The sequence below is a fragment of the Megascapheus bottae genome, chromosome 23, assembly GCF_031878675.1.
Source record: "Megascapheus bottae isolate mThoBot1 chromosome 23, mThoBot2.hap1, whole genome shotgun sequence".
In the NCBI taxonomy this organism is placed as follows: Eukaryota; Metazoa; Chordata; class Mammalia; order Rodentia; family Geomyidae; genus Megascapheus; species Megascapheus bottae.
This window is the reverse complement of record NC_143531.1, coordinates 2948965-2965913: the sequence shown is the minus strand read 5'-3', so window position 1 is coordinate 2965913 and position 16949 is coordinate 2948965. Positions and strand designations below refer to the sequence as shown.

At 37.4% G+C, this 16949-nt stretch overlaps 1 protein-coding gene and 1 long non-coding RNA gene across 2 annotated transcripts in view; one reads left to right on the top strand and one right to left on the bottom strand.

Moving 5' to 3' along the window:
• Window positions 1-11631, top strand: part of Bltp1 (bridge-like lipid transfer protein family member 1) — a 160631-nt gene extending 149000 nt beyond the window's left edge. The window contains exons 80-88 of the mRNA XM_090356623.1: window positions 364-521; window positions 656-848; window positions 1044-1261; window positions 3334-3585; window positions 4334-4537; window positions 6425-6619; window positions 6946-7080; window positions 8782-8947; window positions 10914-11631. Coding sequence (XP_090212749.1) covers window positions 364-521; window positions 656-848; window positions 1044-1261; window positions 3334-3585; window positions 4334-4537; window positions 6425-6619; window positions 6946-7080; window positions 8782-8947; window positions 10914-11130 — 1738 coding nt within the window. The 3' untranslated portion in view covers window positions 11131-11631. The remainder of the gene's footprint in view (window positions 1-363; window positions 522-655; window positions 849-1043; window positions 1262-3333; window positions 3586-4333; window positions 4538-6424; window positions 6620-6945; window positions 7081-8781; window positions 8948-10913) is intronic.
• LOC150047218 (uncharacterized) lies at window positions 6983-16829 on the bottom strand. The gene is made up of 3 exons (XR_016539416.1): window positions 16728-16829; window positions 13213-13335; window positions 6983-7061 (listed from the first exon to the last, which is right to left on the bottom strand). It is a non-coding gene; the product is annotated as an uncharacterized LOC150047218 (long non-coding RNA).
• Window positions 16830-16949: the final 120 nt, after the last annotated feature.

The following is a 16949-nucleotide window of genomic DNA, read 5'->3' as shown; positions in this document are numbered from 1 at the left end:
ACCAAGACATGTGAAAGGGTATCAATGTATGTGAATTAATGCACCTTCTATCTGGCAAATATCATATAACCCTTTTATTAATTACAATAAAAATAATAATAAAAAAGAGGAAAATAGATAATTTTCTACCTTAGAAGAAAGCTTTACCATCCATGTTAATATTCAGGCATCTCAAAAAATTAATATAAGAAATGTTGAGCTGGGTGCATGCGTGTATATAATCCAAGTGCTTGGAATACTGAAAAGGGAGGACCACTGAGCTCAAGCATTTACATAACAGAATATCAAATGTGGCCTTTTATTGAAATAATGTCAGTCCTTTTAAATTCCCAACATGGGGTCTCCCATGTTGCCTTTTTTCAGTTGGACAACTAGTGGTTTGAAGAGCCAGGGCCGTCTGTCAGTAGGCAGTAATCGCGACCGAGAAATCAGCATGTCTGTTGGTCTGGGAAGATCACAGCTTGATTCCAAAGGAGGAGTAGTTGGCGGGACCATAGATGTCAATGCTTTGGAGATGGTTGGTATGTTGAATGGTTTTTTTTACAACTCATGTAACAGATGCTCAAAAATTACATTAAAATACTTTTGAAAATTGATTTGGATGAGTCCTTCCTGTAGACATTTCTATGGAAAGTGATTATTGTTTCTATTTCAGCTCATATTTCTGAACATCCAAATCAGCAACCCAGCCACAAAATTGAGATCACGATGGGCTCTACGGAAGCTCGTGTTGATTACATGGGCTCAAGTATCCTCATGGGCATCTTCAGTAACGCTGACCTGAAGCTGCAGGATGAGTGGAAAGTAAACCTGTGTAATACGCTGGAGTCAAGTGTGACAGACAAGAGGTATTTTTAAGCCACTGCCTTCTGGACATTGGACGTGACTGCTGTTCACACATTATTTAACACACAGCAGGAAAAAGACAAAAGAATATATATTAAGTTGCAAATACAAATGAAAAGGCTGGATGGGAAAGTTTTCCTTTTAAGCATATACTATGAGTGATATAATAAAAGCTTCTGTTCTATGTTCTGTTCTAGTGAGATTTTTGTCCATGGAGATCTAAAGTGGGATATTTTCCAAGTAATGATATCAAGATCAACTACACCTGACCTAATAAAAATAGGAATGAAGCTCCAAGAATTCTTCACACAACAGTTTGACACAAGCAAACGAGCTCTGTCTACCTGGGGACCTGTTCCTTATCTTCCACCAAAGACAATGACTAACAACCTAGAGAAAAGTTCGCAAGAGCAATGTAAGGAGAAAATGAAGCTTTTACATGTGCCTAGCTTTCACTGTATATGTTACATTCTTACAAGATATGAGCTCTTCTTCCCTTATTCAGCAGAGAATGATTTCCCCCTGCTGTCAGAGGCCATCTGGGATGTCATCATTTATGTTTCCTCCTCTTTTGACAATCCATCTGCAGCCATATCTGTCCCGTGCTCTTCAGTATAGATTATGGCCAGTCATGCACTGCTTTGGAGCATGGACTATAGATCCAGAACAACTCATTCAGTATTGGCAAATATTTATTTCGTTTGCTTTGTTTTTGCCAGTCCTGGGACTTGAACTCAGGGCTGGAAACTGCTCCTGAGCTGCTGTGTTCAAGGCTAGCACTCTACCACTTGAGCCACAGCACCACTTCCAACTTTTTTCCCTTTATGCGGTACTAAAGAATCGAATCCAGGGCTTTATGCACACTAGGCAAGTACTCTACCATTAAGCCACATTCCGAGCCCATTGGACAAATATTTATTAAGAAATAACAACGTGAGCCAGGTGTGGGGCTCACACCTGTAATCCTAGCTACTCAGGAGGCTGAGATCTGAGGATCTCAGTTCAAAGCCAGCCCAGGCACTAAAAACCTAGGATAGACCCTTATCTCTAATTAACCTCTAGAAAACCAGAAGTGGCACTATGGCCCAAGGGGTAGGGCAATGTAGCCTTGAGCTGAAGAGCTCAGGGACAGTGCCCAGGCCCAGAGTCCAAGCCCTATGACGGACAAAAAAATAAAATAAAAGCACTGTAATTACCTTAGAGCATTTACTTCCAGATAGATTTCTAAGGGTCTGTCTGCTTCCTGATGTACTTTTAATCAAAATATCATTTTAAATGTTTTGTAACATTCTAGTCAACAATCTCTTAACTTCCCATTTTACCATTTACCTTCTCTGGCTCTCAAAGTGCAAATTTTCATAACTATTCTAAAAAATACTCTTTACAACTGTCTTCAATCAATTATATCCAATCCAAGCTCACAGTTTAAATCGTACTTTCCTGCCGCTTAATAGAATTTTCTATATGAATAGCACGGGGGAAGAGACTCTTGCCATTGTCCTATCTCCTAGTTGTTTTTCCATAGATTAAGGTATTAATTTTGTTGTTTTAGTCCCTGTGTTTACTAGTAACAGTGTCAATATCAGACCTGTACAAATTAAGACTTTACAAAATACTTGGCTTGGTTTCTTCAAAAATGTTTTTGTCATGGGAAATAAACTATTAGGAAAAGAAATGGTTTTACATTAAACATGCCAGGTTATGAGTTGTATATTGGGATGAGAAGTATGGGAAGCAGCCAAAAAAACATTCTAGAATAAGTAGAAAATGGGTCCATTACTGTGTGGCTTTAGAGTTTACACTCAGGTCTTCCTTGAGCTCATTGGGCATGCTTGTTGATACGACCACTTGAGCTATTGTACCAGCCCTTCTTTTACTGGTTATTTTGGAGGTGGAATCTCATAGACTTAATTCTGCTTTGGGATGGCCTCAAACAACAATCCTCAAGTTCTCAGCCTCCTGCATAGCCTTCTGCATCCAGCTAAATTGTTTAATTAATGCATCTGAAACTTGAATATGCACTTGACACACTTAGAAAATCTTTTTAATATGTAGATCTCATTCCATGTAGGGTATGTATGGGGTACACTTTTTAAAACAACATTTCTAACAAGATCCAGGTTTCTAATGTTGCTGGTCCTCTCCATTCAGTTTGAGCAAGAACATAGAAGAGTAAAAAGTGTATGAAAACCTCACTTTTTCTGCTCACTTGCAAAGGATCAAGATAAGATGCCTAGCTTATAGTTATTGTCATGTGAGAATATAAAATTTCATGCAAGCATGGTGTAAATCAGAATAGAGGTTAATAGTTGTAAATATTAGAAGGTTCCAAGATTGTCTCTGTCATTTCTCAGTGTTGGCTGCATACTATCTGTTACTTTCATCCATGACCTGAGTCACTTGCAGCTATAGGAAGTATCTGCCTGCTGCCATCCTCTGTGATGCTCTGGGAAAACTGAGGACATCTGTTTTCTGGGTTTCTTGCAGTGCTTGACGCAGCTCATCACCGACACTGGCCAGGCGTGTTGAAGGTGGTATCAGGATGCCACATATCCTTATTTCAGATTCCATTACCAGAAGATGGGATGCAGTTTGGAGGATCAATGAGCTTACATGGAAATCATATGACACTTGCTTGTTTTCATGGTCCAAATTTCCGTTCAAAATCCTGGGCACTTTTTCATTTAGAAGAACCAAATATTGCCTTTTGGACTGAAGCTCAGAAAATCTGGGAAGATGGTAAACAGATAAGCTTTCATTTTCCTATCTTATATGCTTATAAATGATAAAGTAATTTTCTTTTCCCAAATCTTTTTCATGTTTAACTAGAGAGTTTTGGACATATCTAGGAGTTCACCTTCAGTGAAACCATATCAAGTCTGGAACATGATAAACATGTTCAAATGTATTTCTAAACTTCCCATTTTATGGCCTATTTCTTAATTAAATCTCATACCGCTGTGGCAGTGTCATTACGGTAATAGGTATAGTAAATACTTCTTACAAAAAAGCATGAAGGAAGCAGTAGTATTAGGAAAATCTTTGCCAGTCAGGATGATAAAACATGTTGATAAGGCTGTATTTTGCTTTTATGGAAAAGAAAAAAGCTTTAATTTCCCACTTGGTGGTTCCTTTGGTTGTTTTGTTTATTGTGACCCTGGCCTAGATCAATCTGGCTTGGAACTCTATAGTCTAGGCTGGCCTTGAAATCATACTTCTGCTGCCTTGAGCCTCCTGAGTGCTAGAATTAGAGGTATGAGCCACTGTGCTTGGCAAGCTCAATGGTTTCTTAATGAAGGTTGAAGAAAAAAAATAGCTGATATATTTCATTCTACTGGCAATAAACGCCAGTTACAACTAAAGTTTTTGGCCTATTTCATTTGTGTAGCCTTCTTTATCTTGTGTATGACTTAGCTAATGGTGATACTCTGAGACCACAACTATGTAAACATAGTTTCCTATTTTAAAAAAGTTTCTTTTGTTCTAGGTTCTAATGATCATTCTACATATATTGTACAAACACTGGATTTTCATCTGGGTCATAATACCATGGTTACCAAACCATGTGGTGCTCTGGAAAGTCCTATGGCAACAATAACCAAGATAACACGGCGTCGCCATGAAAACCCACCCCATGGAGTAGCGAGTGTGAAAGAATGGTTCAATTACGTGACTGCCACCAGGAATGAAGGTAAAATGTGACCTTTGTTGAATTTTTCTATTTTTAATTAGTTGATGTGTTTAAATGGAAAAAGTTCCCCTGAGTCTTTACATAGTTTTCCTTTTATTTTTCATTATTATTTTTAGTTTTTTAATCTCATTAACACAGTGATTATTTATTACATGATTCATCATCCTAGTAGTACATCATAGACTCAAACGATTTTTAATATAACTGAAAGCACTCAAAATGCAATTGTTTTAAAATAATTATAAGGTTGTTATACTAGAAAATATTTTTAGAAATATTTCAGAAGCTTTTGGAAAATAATACATTTTTTGCTTTAATAATTGGAGGTTTGGAAAATTATACATTAAATAACATTACTGCAGACTTTTTAAGTTTTGTACAGACAGAAGAAAATAATACAGCATTTCATAAATTAGTCTCCCCATCAGAGTGCTGATGAGTTTTTTTGTTGTTGTTTTACTAGATAAATTAGTCGTATGATAATGTGGTCAGATAACTCTTAGTCTGTGCTTGTGTTAGATTCAGGTCTGAGTTTATAGTATTGTTTTGCTTAATCATCTGCTGGCTAGATTAAGACTTGACTGTATTTATTACTTAAAAATGACTTGCTTTCAAAATGTAAAGAGTAGATGATTTGAACCCATAGAGAATAGCTACCATGGAACCTTCTATCCTAAGGGATTAGACACTCAGGAAAATCCCTAAGGGAAAAAAAAGGATAAATTGGAAGGTTTGCTCATTTTCCAGAGTCTACTAAAATAGGGATTTTAGGGATAGGAGTCCTTTTTGACAGTTTTTTTGTAGACTTGCCTCATTATCTATTGCTATTTATGTATCTAGAAAAACTTCAGTTTTTAGAAAATTTAGGACTTAACAATTGAGTTTCAAGGGCCTGCATCATATTTAACTCTAAGTTGTATAAAAGGAAAGTGTTAGGCTATGGAGAACTTTAGATTAATGAAACTCAAGTTTAGGCATGAATTTAGTTGAGAAGAGTATCAATTCTAAAATTGGAGGAAAAAAACACAGTATTGTTGGGTTTGTTCAAAATCACATTATAAAGCTGCAGTCTTTTTTATTATTTAATTTTATTGTCAAGGTGATACACATACGTAAGGTAATGAACACATTTCTTCTCAAACACTATTACCCTCTCCCTCAATTTTCTCCCATTTTCCCTCTCCCATCCCCCCCAAAGTTGTAAAGTTCATTTCCAACATATTGTTTTGTGAGTATCGCTGTTGACATTGGTTCACCCTTTGTCCTTAACCATTTTGTTGTTCTCCTTCCCTTCCCCAATTCAGATAAATGTATATTCAAGACACAGTATACCAAAATCAAATGTATTGAAAACAGGGGATAAACCAAGGTGGGGGGAAGGAAATAATTTCACACAGTACATTAAAAACACCAACAACACAGAAAAGGCTCGTTTCCATATCTTGGAGTTCATTTCACTTAGCATCATCTATAAAGTTGTAGTGTTGACAACAGTGATACACACTTGTGTATATAGCACTATTTCTTTTAACGTGATTCTGGCTGAGCACTGGTGGCCCATACCCATAATCGAAGCTACCATTTAGGAGGTTGAGATCTGAGGATCACAGTTCAAAGCCAGCCTGGGAAGGAAAGGTCCATGAGACTATCTCCAGTTAACCACAAAAAAGCAAGGAGTGGCTCAAATGGTTAGAGCACTAGCCTGGAACAAAAAAGCTCAGGAACAGCACTTAGATCCTAAGGTTCAAGCCCTGGGACTGGCTCCCATGAATGCACATGCGTGCACACACACACTCACACAGACTCTCCAACTTTGAAAATGATGAAAGCTCAGTGTACTATACTGCTCTGAAAGCCTCCTGGTTGATTCTGTCTTTGTATGTCTAGAGCTCAATCTACTTCGTAACGTTGATGCCAACAACACAGAGAACAGCACTACTGTGAAGAATTCTAGTTTACTGAGTGGATTCAGAGGAGGATCTAGCTACAATCATGAAACAGAGACCATATTTGCTTTACCAAGGATGCAGCTGGATTTCAAGTCCATTCACGTTCAGGAACCACAAGAACCTTCATTACAGGGTATGTGGAAAAATAATCTTCAGTTTCTTAAAGTCACTGCTGTCTTCTCCCACCAGTTATTTTGCTATAATCAAGTTGATTTTATAAGTCATATTGGCAGATTTTCTTACATGCTGTATGTTCTATGGAAAGTAAAGACAGTGCATTTTACTTGAAGTAAATGAAAAAAGAGCAGTTAAAATTCATTTTCTGGGCAAAGGGGGAACTAATGGCAATCCAGTAAGATGGGCTTAATCATTCCAGAAATAGCATATGGAAATAGCATATTTCCCAGTACTTGCACGTGAACGCATTTGAGTGGACTTATATCTTTATTGTTGTTTCAGATGCCAACTTGAAGCCAAAGGTAGAGTGTAGTGTGGTAACAGAGTTCACTGACCACATCTGTGTGACCATGGATGCAGAACTCATCATGTTCCTCCATGATTTAGTGTCGGCTTATCTTAAAGAAAAAGAAAAAGGTGGGTTGCATGTTAGTAATGTTTCAAGCTGCAGAAAAGGTGATTGTTACTGCTGTTTCTGTGAATCTTATGCTGTAGTGACAAACACCCGCCAGTAAATAGCATTACTAGACTTTCGAATATCTGTTAGACATACAGCACTCTTTTTCTAACCAAACTTGGTGCTGAATAATGACTTATACTTTATAAAGTATTCCATATACATTGGGTTACAGCTTCAGTTGGATCGGGTAGGTGCTTTTTGTCAAGTAGGAAATTGTGAGAAAATATTGCAAACTTAAGTAAAATGACAAAGCAACTTGAGCAGCTATTTAATAGTTGCATGAGTTACAAAACTGAAAAAGCTGAGTTGAATGAGATTAGTTCAGAATATAGATAAAGAAGATTTTGTTTTCATAAACAAAGTATTTAGACCACAGTAGTGCTTTGGTTTGATGAACTAGCTAATATTGGGTTACTCATTTGCTATGTAAGAAACATAGAGTAACTCTGATATCTATTTGGAACTGTTCAGATAAAATATGCTGTAACTATTTAAAAGAATGAAACAGTTTGGAATGTAATTATATGGCTGCTTTCCAAAATACAGTCATTTTTCAATGTTTATTGTATAATTATTAGATATGTATTCAGTTATATACATATCATACATATAAAGACGCAATGAAAGAACAACAGGTGGGATTCCTTGTGTGTGTGTGTGTGTGTGTGTGTGTGTGTGTGTGTGTGTGTGTGTGTGTGTGGCATGGGACTTGGACTTGGGGCCTGAACACTGATCCTGAGCTCTTTTGCTCAAGGATAGCAATCTACTGCTTTGAGACACAACACTACTTCCAGTTTTCTGATGGTTAGCTAGAAATACAATCTCATGGACTTTCCTGCCCAGGCTGGCTTTAAATGGCTATCCTCAGAGCTCAGCCTTCTGAGTTGTGAGAATTGTAGGCATGTACCAATGGTGCCTGGCCAGATGGGATTCTTAAAAAATATTTTGGAAGCATCAGCCTCTACCAACCACCCACAATCCCCTTTTTCCCTCTGCCATAATAGTTAATGTACAGACAAACAAACTTAAGGATTCTAGTTTCCTCTCTATTCTACCTAGATATGAAAACCTGTCTCAGATTATATGTGAAACCTTTGTTGTTTTGTTTTTGTTTATGTGGTACTGAGGAATTTAACCCTGGGCCTCATGCACCCTACCATAAGCCATATTCCCAGCCTCAAAAAAAACCTTTGACATTTAGAAAGTGTATAAAGTTCTTGCCAGGCCCAGAGGCTCACACCTGTAATCCTAGCTACTCAGGAGGCTGAGATCTGAGGATCTCAGTTTAAAGCCAGCCTGGGCACTACAAATCCCATGAGACTCTTATCTCCAATAAATTACCAGAAAACCGGAAGTGGCGCTATGGCTCAAGGTAGGGCAGTAACCTTGAGCTGAAGAGCTTAGGGACAGCACCCAGGCCCAGAGTTCCAGTACCACGACTGACCAAAAAAAAAAAAAAAGGAAGTATATAAAGGTCTTAATCTACTAAGGACTCTGTTAAACTCTTATTAAACTGTTATAAAATGGTTTTGAAAGATTTCTTGGTTTTGCTTTAGTGAAGTAATAGAAGGAGGAAATGAAAGCAATCACTCTGTTCCTATGGTGGTTTAAAATGGACTTCCAGTATGGATTTTTAATGTTGGTGTTTTTCACTCTAGCCATTTTTCCACCTCGGATTCTGTCTACTCGACCAGGACAGAAAAGTCCAGTTATTCTACATGATGAGAACTCCTCTGACAGAGATAGAGAAGATGGTATCACCTACACCACTGTGGACTGGAGAGATTTTATGTGCAACACATGGCATCTGGAACCTACTCTTCGGTAAGTGACAGATCGACCTATTGTACCCATTTCTGACAGGAATACTCAGAAAAAGGGTTATAAATATGCAAGTTAAGATTTGCTATATTTGGTTATATTTAGAATGTAGTCACTGGTAACCGTTTTAGCCTCTGACTACTATTTCTGCACCTGTTTTTTTTTTAGTTCTGAGGAAAAAGAAATACAAATAACAGAATAGCTCAGCACTGATAAGTTGTCCATTAAATGACATTCTCTCACTTAATCACCAAAATATAAATCTCCTTCCACTATTGCTATTAGATTTAATTCAGCAAATTGTTATTTTTAGATGTTACCAGTAACTAGAGTAAAAAATGAAGTAGAAGTCATACGTCATCCTTAAGAAACCATTAAAATTTCTTACTGGATATGTTTTGACAATGTGACAGAATCTATCACTGTGTCTTTATTTGTGCATACTACACAATATTAAACCATGCTAAAATGTTGAATTTAATGCTTTCAGGTGCAGGTTCCTTTACTAAGTCATAATTCCAGTTGATTCTTCTTATCAAAATTTCAAAAGTATTTTCCAACTTTACTTAGAATCAGTGCTACAACAGAGAGTATTGATTTTTTGTGTCCATAATTTTTGTTCAGTAAAATTTATGTAATCATTTAAGTAGTCATTAAGTTGTCATTTTAAGAGTTATTACTTCAGGGCAGGGACTGTGACCTATTGGTAGATTGTTTGCCTAGCATGCACAAAACCCTGAGTTCAAGTCCCCGGTACTGCATACACAGAAAAAGTCGGAAGTGGTACTGTGGCTCAAGTGGTATAGCACTAACCTTGAGAAAGCTCAAGGACAATGCCCAGGCCCTGAGTTCAAGCCCCAGGATGGACAAAAAAAAAGTTATTACTTCAGTAACTTCAGTATTAAACTAGTTTGGAAATACATTTTTATATTTGTAAATAAAAAATAATTATGATGAAATTAACTATCTTTGAGAGCATATTTAACTTGGCTACAAGTTACCCTAAGCATATTAACTTTTTGAGCAAGCATTAAAAGGAATGTTGTGTAGTGGTAGAGAATGATAAAACAGCTCTGGTTCTAACCTCAGCTTTATTGTGTTATAGTTTAATGATCTAATGATCTAGGCCAAGAGACTATCTGTCCTCTCTGCCTCATGGAAAATGTTGAAAATGCTATTTAACTTACCTTATAAGGTTAAACTAGTTACATGAGTTCATTAATGTTGTAAAATGCTTATCACAACTGAATTCTGGGACATCACTGCTTGAAACCTCCTCCTTGGATTCAGGACCAACTAAGAGTTGGGAAAATAGCAGCTGGCTAACATGACTTGGGTCTGGCAGCAGTGGCTTGCTACCACAAAGTCTAGATTTGGATGCAGCTATAGGGCTGCAGCAATGCAGAATTCAAGGGGCAGGGTTCTCTACAGTTATATAGTCCGTAGCTCTGGGTTCTCAACTACCCACAAACAGCACTCAATGCCTCCAGCTATCCTGTTTAGGAGCCTTCTCTTTAAATACCCTGTGGCTTGGAGGAACACTCAAAAATGAGTGACTCCTAAGAGGAACTACAGTTGCTAGTCAGACAAATAAATCCTTAATACAGGAACAGAGAGAGACCAAGAGTGTTTCATTAATACACCCTACATGTAGAAGGAATTAGAAGCAAAAGGGAGAAAATGGCCCTTCCTTCAAATCATACATAACACTGAGTTTTAGCCCTTTCTCCCCTATTACCCTGCACACTTGTAAAATCTTTTTAATAAGAGATTCTTGTAAATGTTTATGAGGGCCATTTAACAGGCTAAAACAGATGGATCAGAATGAAAGTTCATCCACACTGCTCTATGAAGGACCTGAAGGATACTTGCAGTCACCCATACATTATTGTTGCTACTTAATGAACACAATTGTACAAATGCACTGTGTGCTAGCACCTTAGAAGTCTCACTTATAATTATTTTTTAGATTGATTTCTTGGACTGGAAGAAAGATCGATCCAGTAGGTGTTGACTATATTCTTCAAAAGTTGGGCTTTCATCATGCCAGGACTACTATTCCTAAATGGCTTCAGAGAGGTGTTATGGACCCACTGGACAAGGTTCTGTCAGTCCTCATCAAAAAGTTAGGCACTGCACTACAGGATGAAAAGGAAAAGAAAGGAAAGGACAAAGAAGAACACTAAACAGGAACTTGATCTGTGAGCAAACTCTTTGTGTCCATTAAGTATTATTACATGGGTGTGGCATTTTTTAAGTAAAAGTTTAAATGTGACTTTAAAATAATTCTAATATTGTGGCCATTATATTAAAAGTTAACCTGTTTATTTTAGTTCTACCATCCTATGTACAGTGAAGTATTGCATGAAGATGTAAATTTTGTGAAAACTAGATTAAAATATGCAAATCTGCTTGTGAAGGTTTATAATTGTATTATGTGCAATATGAATCCTGCATCTTTAAAACATTTGCAGAGTAACTGTGAATTTTTTTTTGTTACATTGGCCATGACATGTAGAAAAAATGTGAATAATGTGATTTGGAGGGGTCATTAGTTGCTTTTTGTTAATGTAGACTTGTATAAATACCTATTTGTATATAGTTTGAGCAATTGTGATATGATTGTATACCACTAAAATATTGTTTGTAACTATTGTAATAAAGTCTCAGTAATGGTTTCAATTATAGCTATTTTCGGGACTGTTTTTCCTTTGGTAGTCCCCATCCTGTTTCATAACTGTTCATTATCATAGACAATTAATACTTATTAAAATTTCAATATATAAACATTTGTAGTACTCGTAATAGCTCAAGGAGTAATTGAGAGTGTAGGAGAGAAAAAGGAAGAGGAAAGATGAAAGACAAGGCTTCACAAGCATGCATTATTCTCTGCCTAGTGATATCCTTATTATCAAAAATCTTCACCAATTATTAGGAAGAGGACAGAACTTCCTTAGCTTAATGAGGGGAATCTATAAGAAACTTATTGTTTTCTTACATCTTCATACTTAATAGGGGTTTGATGAGTCTCAGTTCCATGTAGGATTCTGCAGAGGCAACCCAGACAACAAGCGGGCAGAGTGAAGAATGTAGTGCAGAAAGGAGGCTGATCACAGGATCTGACTCAGCCTGAGATTGCAGAGGGTGGAACACCAGGAAGCTACGTGCTGGGAGAGTGAGGAAAGGTTGGAACCTAGAAGTCAGAAGTCCTCACTGGAGATTTTAATAGCTCTCTAAGTTCTCCTCTTGCACTAAGGAACCAACATTGTTAGGTGGAACCTGTCACGATACTGCCACCTGCTGGACAGAACACTTATCTGCTGAGTACTGAACTTTTTTCTTCTCTCATTGTTTGATTTTGCTTTCTTATTAGTTTCTTATCTAGGTAGTATTTTCACCTAATTTAATTTTAAATAAACTTTTTGTTCTTTTTACATGTTTTATTTGGGTGTTTGTTCCCTTTTTTCATGAGATACCTTTGTTTATTGTAAAGGTAATTTACAGAGGGGTTAAAGTTACATAAGTAAAAGTATATTTCAGTGTTACCCCTTCCTTTGTTTTCTCCCATTTTCCTTCCCCACCTGCATTCTCATCCTCAAGTTCATTTCCAGTATAGTGCTTGTGAATATTACTGTTGCATTTGGTTCATCTTTTGTCCTTTGTCTCACTTTTTGAGATTTCCTTTCCCATTCTCAAGTCACCTAAACTTACAATACAAAAGATAACAAAATATAAAAAACAGTGCCAAAGGGGGAGGCAGAGATAAAAGCAAAAAGAAATAACTGCATACAGTACACTAAGGAAAACATAAAGCTCTTGTTCCTCTATCTTGTAATTCATTCGATTAGCATCATTTTATAAGGTCATATGAACATAATTATTCAGTTCTTGTGATCCTCTGTTAGAACTATCCTAGACATATACTAATTATTACTAATGACAGAAACCAAGTATCCTGTCTTTCTTTGGGACTGGCTTACTTCACTTAATATTTTTCCAAACCTTTCTATTTTCTTATTAATGGGGCCATGTCATTCTTTCTGATGGATGCATGGAATTCCATTGTGAATATATACCACATTTTCTTGATCCATTAATCTACTGAGGGGCAGCTGGGTTTATTTCATGTCTTAACTATGGTAAATAATGCCAATATGCAAGACTGCTGCAACACCATGAAAACAAAGATCTAAGAATCATTGAATACAGAAAGAGAACAGGTACAAACTAAGATCACAATAACATATTCAATAAAATAGAAAAGTTACCCAGCCTTGAGAGGGTCATTCAGATACTGCAGGCATATAGAACACCATCAGGCAACTTCAGAGAAGATCCTTAAACATATAGTCAAAACTCTAAACATACAGCACAAAGAAAAACATTGAAAGCTGGAAAGAAAAAGAGACAAGTCACATACAAAAGCAAGCTCATTAAAATAACAGTATTTCTCAACACATATCTCATGCAAGTAAGCATAGAAGGGTACAATTCATGTTTGAAAAGAGCAATTGTTAATTTGCATTAATATAGTCACTAAAGCTCTTCTTCATAATCCAGGGAGAAATAAAAACAAGCTAAAGAAATTCATGACCATTAAATCAGTACTGTAAAAGACATAATAAATCCTATACATAGAAGAGGAAGAAGAAGAAAAAAAAAACAGAAAAATCCAGAAAAACTGTCACTAAATGAATGGATTAGCAGGAAAGGAATAGGAAAAAATAATCAAAACCAAAATGAAAAACAGCATATCCTCTTTATCAATACTGAATTTTAGTAGTCTTGATACCAGAAATTTGGTCTCCTGAATCCAATGCCAACTCACAAACAACAAGAACTGGGTTGTAAAGAAAAGTTTGCTATACAAAGTGTGTCATGCATAATTCTATTTCAAGGAAAAAAATGTCCTTCTCCCAGGAGTTGGGCAGACCTTTACTGTTATTTTCAAAGAAAAGCTAAGGTGGTAGGCCCAACCATTCATTTCCTATAAGAAACACATCTTATTTACACAGACAAATGCTGGGTACGAGTTAAAGGTTAGAAAAAGGTTTCCAAGCAAAGGGTATAACCAAAGAAGGTAAGTTAACTACATTTATATCACATAAAACAAACTTTAAAAATCAGAAGACATGAACAATGTCACTTCATATTAATAAAAGAAACAATCCATCAAGAAATAACATTTGTTAACATAGGCACCAAATACCAGTGTACACCATGTCAAACAAATGCTTCTGGATTTAAAAAGTGCTGAAAGACATCAGTACAATAATTGAGACTTCAGTTCTACACTCACCAATAGGTCATCCAAAAACCAAACAAAACAAAAGCCCTCTCCAATCTAAATGACACCATATACCAAATGGATTTAATATCTACAGTGTATCCTACATAATACAAATTCTTCTAAGCAGCCTATGGAACTTTATCCAAACAGCTTATTTTAGGACTTAAAATGTCTTGGCACCATAAAAAAATTGAAAATACTCCCTATATTCTATCAGACGACAATGGAAATAAACTAGAACTCAACAAAAAATCTATGGAAAATATTCCAATACATGGATATTGAACAAATACATTGTTGGATGACAATGAATCATTAAAGAAATAAAGAAGGTAAATAAGTTACTAGAATATAATGAAAATGAAAGCACATTTGCCAAAACCTTTGGGAGACAAAAGGGAAGTGCTAAGAGGAAAACAAAACTATGAATTATGAATGCCTATATAAAAAAAAAATCTCACATAAAAACTTAAATGTACTTCCAATTCCTGCGAAGAAGGGTCAAACTCAAAATTAACAGAAAGAAAGGGGGCTGGGAGTTTGGCCTAGTAGTAGAGTGCTTGCCTAGCATGCATGAAGACCTAGGTTTATGTCCTCAGTACCATGATACATAGAAAAAGTTGGAAATGGTGCTGTGGCTCAAGTGGTAGAGCTCTAGCATTGAGAAAGCCCAAGGACAGCTCAGGCCCCAAGTTCAAGCCCCAGGACTGGAAAAATAAGTACGCAGAAATGAATGAAATAATGAAGCAAAAGGTTGATTTCTAAGTCTGCCTGAGAAGGGAAAAGAGACAAATTAATAACATTTTAGAAACAAAACAGGGATATCACAACCTTGGCCAATGAAATTCAAAGGCTCATGAGAGAATACTTTAAAAACCAATATTCAAATGAACCAGAAAATCTAGCAGAAATATTTCTTTTTTTGTTTTATTTTTAATTTCTTGTCTGTTTTTTTCTTTTGACATCAAACATGAAAGTTACTCTGAGAAATTAAAATTCCCTGAAAGGCTTAGGGACAAAATGGCCCAGGGTCTGCTCTGGTCCCGTGTGGTGCAGTGTGGTCCAGTCTGGTCTGGTCTAGCAGAAATATTTCTAAAAACAGTTAACTAACATTGAACGAGGACCAAATAAATCACTGCTGAATTCTATCAGACCATTAATGAAGAACACCAATATTTCTCAAACTTTTGCATGATAAAGAGAAGAAATACTACACTACCAAGCTCATTCTATGAAGTATTCTAAAAGAAGACCTGAGCCAAAAAAAATTATAAACAGATTTAAAAAAAAAGCACTGATGCACAATTTATAAATAAAATTCAGGTAAGCTGAACATCTTAAAAAAACTACAGAGAGGGGGCTCAAGAGGGGAAAAAGTAGGACAAAATGAGGGAGAAATGGGCTCAGAAAGAAGTGTGCTCATTACCTGACTTATGTAACTGTAAACCCTCTGCATATCACCTTTATAATAAATTTTTTTAAAAGACAAGTTGGTTTCCTTCGAGGGATACAAGATTCGTTCAACATATGTAAATAAATGAAAGTGAGTACATAAACAGAACCAAGACAAAAATCAGATGATCATCTCAGTTGATGCAGAAAAAGGTTCTGACCAAAATAAACTCTACCTAGTATGATAAAAAGCCCTAAAGAATCTAGAAGGGCTGTACCTCAACATAATAATGATTATCCTAAGGAAGCTAAATTCAACGAAATACCCATCAAAATCCTAACATTATTCCTCCACAAAATAGAAGAGTCGATCTAAACTCTCATTTGGAATTACAGAAGACAATGAATATCAAAAATAAGAAAGAACAACAGGGGGCGGGGAATGTGGCTTGGTCATAAAATGCTTGCCTAGCATGCATGAACCCTTGCTTTCAATTCCTCAGCACCACCTACACAGAAGAAGCCTGAAGTGGTTGCTGTGGCTCAAGGGGTGATGCCAGCCTTGAACAAGACAGCCTTTAGGGACGATGCCCAACCCATGCGATCAAGGTACAGGACTGTCAGGAAGGAGGAGGGGGAGAGGAAGAGGGGAAGGAGGAAAAGAAGAACAGTGGAGATCTGACAACAGTGGACATCAGATTATACTACAGTGACAGCGTAACCAACAGCCCAGGGGACAACCCACAGGAGGGAAGTCGAAGGGGCTCACGGACTTTCCTGCTTAGGCTCAGTGCGAGCCGTGATGCTCAGCTCTCAACCACTTAGGCAACTAGGATGACAGGCGTGGGCCCAGAAAGTAATGATTTTTTTTTTTTTTTTTTACAGAAAGGCCAAATCTTTCCATCAGAGTCCTCTGAAGCTGGGTGCTGGAGCCTCTCACCTCCAATAAATCAAAGCTGGAGGTGGAGGCGTGGCTCAAGTGACAGAGCCGCAGCCTTGAATGGAAAGGCGCAGGGCACAGGATGGGCACAGCCTGGGTGACATGGCGCCCGGGGGGGGCCTCCAGCGGCGGGGTGACATACAGGTGACCAAATGACTTACTAGACCTCGACGGAAGGGAACGCGGCGAGGAAGGCGTGCACGCCGCTCGAGGCCCACGGGGACTCACGTTCGCTTCGTGGACTCGCCAGGCCAAGCACACAGGGCGTGGGGTGTGGCGGAACGACGTAAGCGCTAGGGAAGGGAGGGGGGAGGGAGTGACGCACGCGCATGCGCCGCGGGAGACCGTTGGTGATTGGCCAAGACCGGCCCACGAGGTCACGT